At 39.8% G+C, this 13642-nt stretch overlaps 1 protein-coding gene and 1 long non-coding RNA gene across 2 annotated transcripts; one reads left to right on the top strand and one right to left on the bottom strand.

The window, feature by feature from the left end:
* Positions 1-2270: 2270 nt before the first annotated feature.
* On the top strand, positions 2271-5710 carry LOC113088102 (uncharacterized). The gene is made up of 3 exons (XR_003285814.1): positions 2271-2359; positions 4609-4712; positions 5328-5710. It is a non-coding gene; the product is annotated as an uncharacterized LOC113088102 (long non-coding RNA).
* Positions 5711-7671: 1961 nt separating this feature from the next.
* On the bottom strand, positions 7672-12773 carry LOC113090143 (sphingosine 1-phosphate receptor 1-like). The gene is made up of 2 exons (XM_026256173.1): positions 12594-12773; positions 7672-10062 (listed from the first exon to the last, which is right to left on the bottom strand). Exon 2 carries the CDS (start codon positions 9888-9890, stop codon positions 8763-8765), a length of 1128 nt encoding a protein of 375 aa, XP_026111958.1. The 5' UTR covers positions 9891-10062; positions 12594-12773; the 3' UTR covers positions 7672-8762.
* Positions 12774-13642: the final 869 nt, after the last annotated feature.

The raw sequence follows: 13642 nt of genomic DNA, 5'->3' as shown, positions 1-13642 counted from the left end.
TCCTGTGGTCTTGTCCTGGTGGTCCTCTGAGAAAAGGTCTTTACAGGGGATCTGTATCTGGGGCTCTAGTTGTCCTGGTCTCCGCTGTCTTTCAGGGCAGTAGAGGTCCTTTCTAGGTGCTGATCCACCATCTGGTCTGGATACATACTGGATTCGGGTGACTGCAGTGACCCTCTGATCTGGACACAGACTGGATCTGGTGGCAACGGTGATCTCGGAATAAGAGAGAAACAGACTAATATTAGCGTAGATGCCATTCTTCTAATGATGTAACAAGAAATTTGTGTGTATTATCAAATTGCCTGAGTTTTGAGAACGTAGCGGACGTAGAGGAATATAATGTAACAGGAGCTCATTCAGATACTGAGGTGCTAAACCATTCAAGGCTTTATAAGTAATGAGCAATATTTTAAAATCTATAGATGTTTGATAGGGAGCCAGTGCAGTGTGGACAAGACCGGGCTAATATGGTCATACTTCCTGGTTCTATTAAGAACTCTTGCTGCTGCATTTTGGACTAGCTGTAGTTTGTTTACTAAGCATGCAGAACAACCACCCAATAAAGCATTACAATAATCTAACCTTGAAGTCATAAATGCAATGATTAACATTTCTGCATTTGACATTGAGAACATAGGCCGTAATTTAGATATATTTTTGAGATGGAAAAATGCAGTTTTACAAATGCTAGGAACGTGGCTTTCTAAGGAAAGATTGCGATCAAATAGCACACCTAGGTTCCTAACTGATGACGAAGAATTGACAGAGCAGCCATCAAGTCTTAGACAGTGTTCTAGGTTATTACATGCAGAGTTTTTAGGTCCTGTAATTAACACCTCTGTTTTTTCAGAATTTAGAAGTAAGAAATTACTCGACATCCAGTTTTTTATTTCAACTATGCATTCCATTAGTTTTTCAAATTGGTTTGTTTCACCGGGCCATGAAGAAATATAGAGCTGAGTATCATCAGTATAACAATGGAAGCTAACACCATGTTTCCTGATGATATCTCCCAAGGGTAACATATAAAGCGTGAAGAGTAGTGGCCCTAGTACTGAGCCTTGAGGTACTCCATACTGCACTTGTGATCGATATGATACCTCTTCATTCAATGCTACAAATTGATGGTAGTCATATAAGTACGATTTAAACCATATAAGTACTATTTAAACCATGCTAATGCATTCAGGTCTGAAGCTAATTGCTTAAGACCTATACTAGTACTCGCAGGCTATGAGTTTTTAATGTTTGACCTCCTATTCGAACTTTATTTCACAAATTGACCTTAAGTTATTTCTTAGTCTTATTAAATGCAACTATAATCAAAGTAGGCTACTCTCTCAATACTTAAATGAAAGTGCAAACAGAAACCTATTTATTCTTCCAGCATGATACAGAGCTCAAAGAATGTTATGTTTGCACATCCTATTATAGTGCCCATACTAATTACAGCCTAGATATTGTATGCAGCCTAATTTGCATGCATCAGGGAGCAGCTGCCGATCTCAAACACCTGGAATTAAAATGTATCCTTTTTAGTTTCGTGTCCATGATCGGGACCAGAGGCACATTTGTCAGACACTTACAGTGCGTGTCCACAAGCATTTTTTTATTAATTCCTATGGAAGTACAGCTTCATCTTGCCTTACTCCCGTGATTGCTGTCTGAACTCCCCAGGGGGCCACAGGGCCCTATGCAGCCGCTTACATCGCTTATAGGGTAGGGCCTGCACTAGCTCCTGCATTAAATCTCTGCAGATTTTATAAATGTTAATTTCGATTTCTTCATAAAATATAAAACATACAAAACAGACAAAACGTCTGTAAAACATAGTCTACTATATGAAGGATTTTTCTACAATTTTTTACAGGTGTTTTTTTTTTTTTTTTTTTTTTTTTTTTTTACCTGCATTTTAAATTACACATTGTATTTTGTGTTTTCGGTTTACAGGATTACAATGGATAATGGATAATGGATAAAGTTCTGGATAATTACTACCTTTTCCATTTTTCTAAATCAACTAACTAATCAACATTCACAGGGTCGGTCTGTGCAGTGCTCATTATTATTGAACAATTGCAAATAGCAGTGAATTTAATTAATAATTTAATCCATCTACCAAACTATAAGCTATCTATCCATCTACTGTGACGGTTTTAAAGATTAACTCATTATCTCTTGCAGGTGATTGGCTGAAGTGAGTGATTGTACACCTGAACATAATTAGGACTCTATATAAGAGACTGGGACAAAGAGGAGAGCGGGGGTGGGGCTGAAGGCCTACGAACTGGTTCCTGAAGAGTATAGCCAGCGATTTCGAAGCTGGAGAAAAGGTGATCGTCAAACTCACTCTGAGGTGGTAAGAGATCTGGTCTCTTATTTTGATCGTTGGTGTGTTGCGTCCGCTGTTGATGACTTTTTTGAAACACTGCGTGACTTGGTCATTTTAGAACAGTTAAAAAATATTGTGTCCGGTGATATTACTACATACATAAATGAAAAGAAGCCAAAAGATGCAATGGAAGTGGCAGTTTTGGCAGATGATTACGTATTAACACATCGAAAGGTGTACAGAGAAGACCGGTTAAGTCCACAAAGTGGTAACTCCAGAGTTGGAGCAAAGAAATTTGAACAAACTTATCCTTCAAAATCCGAGCACAGAGGTCGAATAATATCTGACAGAGACTTAGTGTGTAACTATTGTTTTAATCTGGGCGATTGGGAAAAATAGGTGCCCAATTTTGGCTGCTAAGTGGAAGTTAGGAAAAAAGAAATCGCACATTAGTCTTGTGTAAGTGACTGATGTTGCTAAAATAACCAGTGATCATGGTACTTCCTTAGAGGTGGGAGAGGAAGTATGTGATTCCAAATTAGTAGCCATGAATAACTTTGTGCCATTTATTACGGAGGGTTATGTGTCTCTGCCAAACTCTGAGAGTAAAATACCAGTTAAAATTTTGAGAGATACAGGCTCATCAGAGTCTTTTATTCTTGAATCTGTTCTGCCCTTTTCTCAGGTGTCAAGTGAAGGGAGGAGTGTTTTGATTAGGGGAATTGGATTAAACACACTTCCTGTCCTTCTACATAGAGTATACTTGCCTTCTGACCTGATTTGTGGTGAAGTGTCTTTGAAAATTCGTCCATCCTTGCCAGTGGATGGGGTTACTGTCATCTTGGGTAACAATTTGGCTGGAGGTAGAGTCTGGTGAGAGGTGATTCCACCTCCTGAGGTAGTGCTTATTCCAGTCTCTGAGGATTCAGATGATTTGCATAAAAAATTTCCTGAAGTATTTTCAGCTGGTGTTGTGACTCGTGCAAGGAGTCGTGAGATGTCACAAGCATTTATCATCCTCAAAGTCAGGGTGCAGTTGAAAGGTTTCACCAGACCTTGAAGTCACTTTTGCATGCTTACTGTGTGGAGTTAAGCCGTGACTGGGAGGAGGGCTTACCCTGGCTTTTACTTGCTGCTAGGGAGGTACAGCAAGAGAGCTTGGGATTTAGCCCAAATGATTTAGTTTTCGGACATTGTGTGCGTGGACCTCTTTCTGTTTTGCGTGAGGGACTAGGTGAAGAGGATCCTCCACAAAATTTGGTAACTATCAAGTCGCCACTCCCGATAGGCGTAAATCTAAGCAGTGTTTCCATGTAAATTGGCTTAAAGCCTATTATTCTCGAAAGTCTGAGGTTCAACCAACTAAACCAGTTGCTCCAGTTGTTACAGCTTCCTTTGAGTCTTATCAGCCTTTTGTTAAGGGAGGAGAAGATATGGTAAAGGAGGATACAGTTGTTCCTGAAGATTGTGTTTTGTTACCTCGATTAAAGAATTCAGAGACTCTTCAGAATTTAGATACGCTGTTTTCACACTTGACAGAGGTTCAAAATCAAGATCTAACCCAGATTTTAATGGACTTTTCTGGTTTGGTTTCAGATATAACCACTTGTACTCACCTGATAGAGCATGATGTTGATGTGGGAGATGAACAACCTATTCATCAACCGTGCTATCGGGCTCCAGTTAGTAAGCGAGAAGCTTTGGAATCTCAGATTCAATATATGCTTGAGAACGGAATAGCTGTTCCGTCGTGCTCCAGTTGGGCTTCACCTTGCTTGTTAGTGAGGAAAGCAGATTCAACGTATAGATTTTGTACTGACTATCGCAAGCTAAACAGTGCTAAGCAGTGTATTTAGATGACGTGATTGTTTTCAATGAGGCCTGGGAACAACACTTAGTTTGTTTGTGAGCTCTTTAACTCAGAGGTTAGACGTGCCTTTTGACTGAGGCACGTCTAACAGTTAACCTGGCAAATTGTGAGTTTGCCAAGGCTACTGTGAGGTATCTTGGGAAAGAGTTTGGCCAAGGCAAAGTGCATCCAGTTCAAGCCAAAGTCCTTGGCATTCAGCAGTTTCCTTTTCCATCTACTAAGAAAGAACTAAGAGCGTTTCTTGGGGGTGGTCTGTTATTACCGGGGTTTCTGTTCCAATTTCTCAACCGTGGTTTCACCACTGACTGACTTGCGTAAGAACTCTGTGAAATTTCACTGGAGCGAAAACTATCAGAGAGCTCTTTCGAAAATGTGAAATTATTATTGACCTCTGCTCCTATTCTAGCTGCCCCGAGGCTAGATGTGCCCTTTAAGCTACAGGTGGATGCCAGCCAGGTTGGTGCTGGAGCTGTCTTATTACAGACAGGGGAGAATAGTCTGGACTATCCCGTAAGTTTTTTTTTTTTTTTTTTTTTTCATAAGTTTAACACTTATCAGAAAAATTACTCCGTGATCGAGCAATAGGCTTTATCTTTAATTTGGGCACTCCAGTTCTTTGTGTATGTAGGGGGAGGAATGCCTGTAGATGTGTTTTCTGGTCATAACCCTTTAACTTTCTTGCATTCTTTACAGTCACCAAGTCAACGCTTGATGCGTTGGATTCTTTTTTTTACAGCCCTACAATTTAATTGTTAAACACATTAAAGGATCGGATAATGTAGTGGTGGATGCGTTATCCTGTGTTCCTCATCTGATCAATTAAGTGCAATGGTTGTACAGTTGCTTCTGTTTCTCTGTGCTCTCTTGTTGCCTCAAATTTACTTTCAGGATCCAGATTACTGGTGACAAGGTGGGGCGATGTTGGAGAATGTATGAAATTGTGAAAATCATGTTTGTACAGAGGTGGTATAACAATGAATGTTGAAATGATTTCTATGTTGATGGTGCTGTTTTTTTTTTTTAATTTTATTTATTTTTTTATTCCTGATCCGATTGGTAACGGATCTCTTTTAAAGGGTGGTGTGTGACGGTTTTAGAGATTAATTCATTATCTCTGAGTTGCAGGTGATTGGCTGAAGTGAGTGATTGTACACCTGAACATAATTAGGACTCTCTATAAGAGACTGGGACAGAGAGGAGGGGGGGCAGATCTTGGGCTGGTCCTGTTTGTGCTGTTCGTTGGACTCTTTTCAGCTTGTAGTACTCATGAAATGTGAGGGATTTGGGAGATCACCGCCGCCCTTTGATCCATCTCCTCTGTGATGGTTGGACTTCTGATTTCCATATACATTTGCACCATCTACTGACACACTGATTATCATTTACACTGATTCTTAATGTTGTTCTGTTATACGGATTAATAAATCCATTTATTAAATTAGCTGTGGTGTTTGGTGACTCCCTTATTTTGTTGCGACTCAGAAGAGATCGTAACACTACCTGTCTGTCTGTCTGTCCGTCCATCCATCTATCTGTCTATCAGTCTTCTGATTCTTTCAGCTCCCGAATAAGGCCAACAAATTAATTATATTCAGTGTCTGATTTTGAACCACCATCATCATCATCATCATTATGAGGTCAGATACAGGACTGTGTGTGTGTGTGTGTGTGTGTGTGTGTGATGTAGCAGTTCAGAGTGTGAGCACTAGGTGTCGATAGAGGAAAATAAGATGGTAAGATAATGTGTTCAGCCAGGGGTGGTCGTCTCCGGCCCTCGAGGGCCCTGTGCTGCTTATAAAGGTCTTCAGGAACACTAGACTGATACTGGCAGGTGAGTTTGATCAGGGATGAGGGCCCTTGAGGGCCGGAGCCGAGAACCCATTCATGTTCCTTTGGATCCACATGTTCTTTGTAAATGGAAAGATTTTTCGGCATTTGCTAACTCTAACACATCTCAGACATATATATATATATATATATATATATATATATATCAATTTACCTATTAATCATTTTTATCAGTTATTCTATTATTACTCCAGTGAAAAAGACATTTATGAGCCCATTGTGATCACCATGAATGAAGCCTTAAATAAAAACTAGACATGAAATGTAATTATTTATTCTTCTTCTTCCCTCTTGTCAGGTTTCATCACAGTCAAACCCTATTTAACCAATCACCCTGATGATCATAGTTTCATTTCTATAAATAATCACCCGAAGCTTCAATTCTGACAAATGATGGCAGAACTGTGTGTGTGTGTGTGTGTGTGTGTGTGTCTGTATGTGTGAGACACATGTCTGTCTCATGGCTGTGGCTTCGTGAGCGGCGTGTGGTTTGGTGTGTACGGTTCTCTGAAGCGTGTGGTGTGTGTATGTGTGTGTGTTTACGGTAAACAGGGTAAAACTGAGCTGAATTGTGTTTCCAAGTTAGTGTGCAAATAGAGCAGCCCCTCTGCAAACTCCCACAGATCTGACACACGGAAATCACTACCAAACATCCGTGTGCCGCCTTCAGCTACAGACTGAACAACTCCAAACACTAAACAGGTGATTTAAACACATTAAGTTCAGGGCCGTGTTTAGTGACTTGGGGGCCCCAGAAAAAATATAAGAATTCACCCCGATCCACCTTCAGGTTCCTTGTGATGCTTGTTGCTGCACAGTAATGCCCCAAAGTTGTGTTCAGTGTTTCTACATTGGTCATGTACAAGTTATAACAAATTATTTAAACACATTATGTTCAGGACCGTGTTTAGTGAATTGGGGCCCCCAAACAAAATATAGGATTTTTCTTCCTATTGTAGAGCATGAAATAGCCATTTATTTACAGTCGAGATACAGGTTTCACAAAAACTAAATAAATTATAAACTGATAAACATCATCATTTAAACTATTAAGTATAAATTATTAAATTAAATTAAAATGGGGATATGTGAGTGGATTTTCACACTGGTCTGAACAAAAAACACAGATGGGATTATTGAAAAAAAAAAAAAAATCTCTGCCAACAGGAAGCACTTTTGTAACTTCAGAAATATAGACGCGCATAAACACTACTTTATCAGATAAAATGAAAATGACATGGAAACTTTTCTGAAGACAGTCAATTTCCTTCAGAGATTCATACATATAAAAACTTGAATTAGGGAGAGTGATAAAAATTTGAAAAATATACCCTATATTCTTCTCTATACAAAATATTTTACGGAATGTAAAGTTTCAATAGATGTTAAAAGATCTTCATGGGGCCATCATTGCCAGTAAAGAACCTCTCCCCTACACACACGCACACACACACATTTGTTTTCAATTTTAATATTGTTAAATTGAACTAATGGTGTTTCTGTAACCCTCACCAAATCTTTTGATGTTTCACTATCTTCACTCAGTAATGTGACTCATACTTCATAATCTTGTGATTGTGAGTGAAACGCATGTACAGAGACACTGTATCTCAGTTATATTCAAAAACATTTAATATCAAATAATAAAGAACATAATTTAGTATGAATCAGGCTTTACAAAAGCTTGTAAAAACAGTATGTCAAGCATTTACACTGTACAAAGACAACTGTGCAAACAAACCTTAAATATGCTTTTGTGTAAAGAGATGCTTACAGTTTAATACTCGATAAGAGCAAGAGAGCAGAATATTTATCTGTGGAGGATCTGTGTATTCATCAGTAGCAAAAATTATGGACATGCACTGTCATATTTATTAATAATAATAAACATAATTTATAAAGCGCTTTTTCAAAAGCTCAAGGTCGCTATTTAAGGCCTGTCAGCTGTTCAGTGCATGTTTGTTTAAAGTCTTTGCATGCATTCAGATCTCAAGCTGATACTGGCCGATGAACTGATATCTGAGTCTTTGTATTTCTGAGTATTTGTGCAGATGTATCTCAGATATAAAGGCCCAAATGTTGAAATGTTGAAAAACACCCATGCAATACCTCTTTCTGCCCATGACAGCTCGATACGAGGTCCATATAGCAAAGTTAGATTTTGCTGTAAAGCAAGTGTCGTGTTTGAAACAGTTTCTCTTTTGGGCTGTGTGACTGGAAAGAGCCTTTAATTAGATTTGATTCGTCATGATTCAGTTCCAGCTCTGAAATGTAGCCCTGCAGCACATGAGGGTCTATTTGTATGAAATTGAGATGTATACATGATCTCAAAGTTGAATAAATAATATTTCCATTGATGTGGGGTTTGTGAGGAGGACAATATCTGTCTGAGATACAACTATTTGAAAATCTGCAATCTGAGGGAGCAAAAAAATCTAAATATTGAGAAAATCATCTTTAAAGTTGTTCAAATGAAGTTCTTAGCAATACATATTACTAATCAAAAGATTAAGTTTTGATATATTTATGGTAGGAAATTAGCAAAATATCTTGAACATTTTCTTTACTTAATATCCCAATGATTTTAGGCATAAAAGAAAAATGTATAATTTGAGCCATCCAATGTATTGTTGTCTATTTCTGCAAATACACCTGTGACACTGATGACTGCTTCTGTGCTGCAGGGACACACATGAGCTCAGGATCTCACACTTATGCGATGACGGACAGCTTGAGTTTGGGGTAGATGGATTTAACAGGTAAGGTGATGCCGTTCCCGGATGAGATGGTCGTCTCCAGTCCCTGGCGGTTCACGTCTGTCTTGGTGAAGCTGATGTGGATGCCGATGTTCCTCACGTGGCCGTCTTTGGTCATCAGGCATCGGCGGCAGAGCAGCTTCAGAATAGCCCTCCTTATGTCTCTGCTCGTCAGCGTGTAAATGATGGGGTTAATGAGGGAATTAAACATGGCCATGCCCAGGAAGTAATCAACCTTGAAGAGAACAGGACACTCCTTCACGGGACACACGAAGTCCATCAGCAGGAGCACGAACAGCGGCATCCAGCACAGGATGAACACTCCCACCACGATGGTGACGGTCTTCAGCAGAGCCATGTACTTCAGCGAGCGATGGCCGTAGGGTTTGCGCTGAACGCAGGTCGGGTTCTGTGTGTTGGACTTGACGAAGTGAAAGATGCGTCCGTACAGAAGGACGATGGCCAGCAGGATGGACAGGAACACAACCACGCAGAAGAAGATGTAGCTCTTGGCGTAGAGCGGCAGGACGGTGGAGCACCACTCTAGATTATGCAGACAGTTCCATCCCATAATAGGCAGAGCGCCTAGCAACAGCGACAGAGCCCAGCTGGCGGCGATCAGAGTGAACATGCGGTTGCGTTTGGCGCGTGGGTAGGGCTTGGTGTTGCGCATGGTGAAGTAGCGCTCGATGGCGATGGCCAGCAGACTGACGACGGACGCCGAGAGCGTGATGAAGACACCACCCTCCCTCACAAACCACTGCAGCGGCGTCAGCTTCAGCGTGTTCTGACCCGACAGCATGATGTTCAGCATGTAGGTGAATCCGGCCAGCAGGTCCGACAGCGTCAGGTTCCCCAGCAGATAGTACATGGGCATGTGGAACTTCTTGTTCTTCCAGATGGCCATGAGGACGATCAAGTTCTCCACGATGATGAGGAAGCAGATGAACAGCCCGGCGATGGATTCTGGTTTCAGTTCACCTCTGCCATACTGTTTGCCGGTGTAGTTATAGTGCTTCTCGAGAACTTCGTTCCAGTGACATGTGTTGGTCGTCCCTGTGCAGGTCACAGCACCAAACTCCATGGTTCCCCAGCAAACTTCTTTTTGTTTTCAGTGATGAGACGCTGTGGAGTTCAGCTCATCGTAACAGAGAACCAGAGCATCAGGAAACTGAGCAGGAGTTGTCTTGTGAAGGCAGATTGTTGAGTGTACACTGAATGGCAGAACTGCTTGGTTTGGGTCCATCGCTTCAGTCCTGAAAACACAAGAGCATCATCAGCTCACAAAACCAACTAAAAACCTGACGGCACACTTTCACTTTCTTCTGTGTGCACATCTGATGTTCAGCAACCAGTGTGATATAATTCCACTTTATTTTAAAAGAATAGTCACCCGAAAATGTAAATTTGCTATTAACTCACTCTTAAGGCTTGTGCACACCGGATGTTTAACGCCTTGTGAATAAACAAAGGGCGCCAATGTGAGTGAGCACACAGACGTGCATAATGCCAGGCGTCAAAGTGTAATTAAAAAAAAAAAAAACTCTTCTGGCTCTTTATTTATTTATTTTTTTTTATGTGCCATGCCGTGCCAACTACAAAAATCTCGATAAGAAGGAGTTGTTATGGAGAGGGACTGCAGGTCAGTGGCTACAGACGCTCTGGGAGCTTTAATTCACACAGAATGAATCCCGTGGCATTGCCAATAAATTGAGGTCTTATGAAGTGAAACAATCAGTTTGTGCAAGAAACTGAACATGGGTTACAGGTAATAATACTGTAAATAATGTTCAGTTTATTGCACAGGCTAATAGTTTCACTTCACAAGACCTCGAGGATAAGATATTCTGTGTGAATTAATTCTAACTCTCAAGGTCTACATTTTATTGATCACCAATAACTGCAGTCTCAGCTAAATATCTTCTTTACTGTTCCACTGAAGAAACAAACTCATCTTCATCTTGGATGGCCTGACGGTGAGTAAATTACCAGCAAATCTTAATTTGAGGGTGAATGATCCGTTTAAGTCATCCGAGTAACATCAGATTCATTCAACAGCTACTCTTTTAATTTGATCATGTTTAGTGAAATTCAGTTGAACCCTTCTGATTAATTTTATGAGCAGAAATCTTTAGTCTTTTATACTTTTTCAGTTCAGACACATGTAAGTGATGTGGACCCAAGGAATTCTGGGACACATTGTAACATTTAAGTGTCTCATTTAACATTAGAGGACTGTGTATGTCGAAGAGCAGGGAAACAATGCTAAAGCAGAAGTTCTGCTATTAAATGAAAATGCTCTGATGAAAAAAATCTTTACATTTAAATTTGTGAAATGATGTACAAAAATAAATTAAATATACTGATGTATTTTACAATAATGTCTTAACTTTAGTAAATGGATTAACCCTAACTAACAAGGAGCGATGCATTCATTAGACTATTTATTAATACTTTTAAATACTCATATTGGCAGAAGCACGTTCCTAAGATTGCTTGAAGCAGCAGCAATGTAATAACTGCAGCAGCTGTTCAGCAGTGTGGCAGATCTAATGTGCCACGAACAAATACAATAACGTTGTCATATCCATCGCCACCAAAATCTTCTGAGAGTTGTCACGATAAACAATGAGAGATAAACAATTATTGTTTAATAGAGTCTTATTGACCTTTAATTCATTCACATTTTCACAAAGTTCAGAAAGTCCATAAACCCAGGTGACAAAAGTGCACTTCCATGATGTACTTAAAGTGATATTTTCACATACTTATTTTGTTCTTCATGTACTAAAGATTATTCTTTATCACTTCTTAAGGTTAACTTAAGATCAGCTAAGTGTAATCCACTGTGCTATTTTGGGACACAAAGGATATGAAGTCAAATGTGCTTTTAAAGCAATTTAACTGTCACTCAAGTTTTTAAGATAGACTTGAATGTGCATGATACAAACCTACATTTTTATAATCCATGACTGAAATATTTTGTAACATGATATTGATGTACCATTTAGATGGTAATGCAATGCCTGATTTTAAAATGGGTTTTAAAAGATGAATTTTTAGATTTTATGTTTTCAAGTGATATATAATTTCTGATGACTTCTAAAATGTGAGATGGCAACTAAAAGTCTCTTTTTTTAAACAAAGGTCAAAACTCCTGTTATAATGTAGATTTTTGAGGGTGCACTCTTGTCTTAAATTAATCTATTACTTTTCCTACATAATTTTTAACAAAAAACATTGGTAAAATATATATATGGGAGTCTTAGACCTTTCCAACCATATATAGTTTGTCAAGATTAGATTAAATTTGCTACAAAAGTAAATGTAGGCGTTCCGTCCCGTCCCGGATGACACTTAAGGGGTTTTAAGTACATTATAGAAGTGCACTTTTTTTTCACCCAGGAAGAGACTAGAATCTGACAAATACTACTAATTTGTTTTTTTTGCTGTTTTACTGTGTGTGTTACGTTTTCTGTATATTCAGTTTCACTTTGTTCTGAATTTGTCTTTGGTATTTAGTTAAATCTTAAGCTGAGACAAGTGCTGGAATTTCAATTAGAGGCATCAAAATAGCTGCTCAAAATGATCCAGCAGTTATTCTGTATCATCCCTGTCTAATAAAACAATTAAAAAACATTCAACACAAACTAGAATGAGTAATTACAAAAGCAAACGCACACAAGTAGACATTTATCTTCTCTATATTGTAGAATCTGAGCCTACAGAGCTCCTTATTATTCATAACAATAAAACATGAGTTTCAGAAGGGATAGAAATCTCTTACCGTTTCTAGTTTTGTTTGCCAGTCAAGCTTCTGCTGTGGCATGAACACTTCAGTGGAAGAAACAAACACGACTCAACATGAAACTACAGAAGAGCTGCACATGAACAGAGACAAGCAACAACAGAAAACTGACTCAACCACTCTCTTTCTTCAACTCTCTTTATATCTATCTCTCTCTCTCACTCCCCTCACTCGCTCTCTCTCTCTCTCTCTCTCTCACTCACTCCACCTCACTCGCTCCCTCTCTCTCTCTCTCTCTCACACTCACTCCACCTCACTCGCTCCCTCTCTCTCTCTCTCTCACTCACTCACTCCCCCTCACTCGCTCTCTCTCTCTCTTTATCTCTCTCTCTCTCACACACTCCACCTCACTCGCTCCCTCTCTCTCTCTCTTTATCTCTCTCTCTCTCACACACTCCACCTCACTCGCTCCCTCTCTCTCTCTCTCTCTCACAGCCCATCTCACCAGACACATTATCCCTCTCTCCAGCATCTCCACTTCTGTGCTTCTCACAGAAAATGGAGGAATTGGTGTATGTTGGGACTAAACTCTCCCACTCATTCGCTGCTAGCCCGCAGATATCAACTAAAAAACGGCGGGCCCCCCAACCACCAAAGCCTGTGGGCCCTGTTCCTATGAGAGCTCTCCGACCGCTGCCACAACGCCAGGGCCCAAACCCTCTATCTGCTGAAGGTGAACCAAAAACAACTGATAGCAGCTCTCAGTGATATGTGTCGGGTCTCCGCTATAATAGCAGCAACATTCACAAATGCTTACTGAACAAGCGGAAACCCAGTGTGCCTGTAGCTTTCTCTATTTCAGTTTTATCACGTGATAGAAAGTCTAAGGCCTTCTCAAGCCGAAGGGCAAACTCATCTAATCTGCGGCCTATTATGCATCAAACTAAGATTGATGTAAAGACACAAAGCACAGCCATCAAGCTAGCACTTTTAAACATTCGCTCACTAAAAAATAAATCATTTCTAATCAATGACTTTATAACCTCAAACAATCTGGATTTTATGTTTCTAAATGAAACATGGCTTGA

Source organism: Carassius auratus, chromosome 6 (assembly GCF_003368295.1).
Source record: "Carassius auratus strain Wakin chromosome 6, ASM336829v1, whole genome shotgun sequence".
NCBI lineage: Eukaryota > Metazoa > Chordata > Actinopteri > Cypriniformes > Cyprinidae > Carassius > Carassius auratus.
Note: the sequence above shows the minus strand (reverse complement) of the source record. Positions and strands in the feature narration are given on the sequence as shown.

Coding starts and splice junctions, on each gene's coding strand:
- LOC113090143 (XM_026256173.1), bottom strand. CDS start 9,890: ATGGAGTTTGGTGCTGTGACCTGCACAGGGACGACCAACACATGTCAC.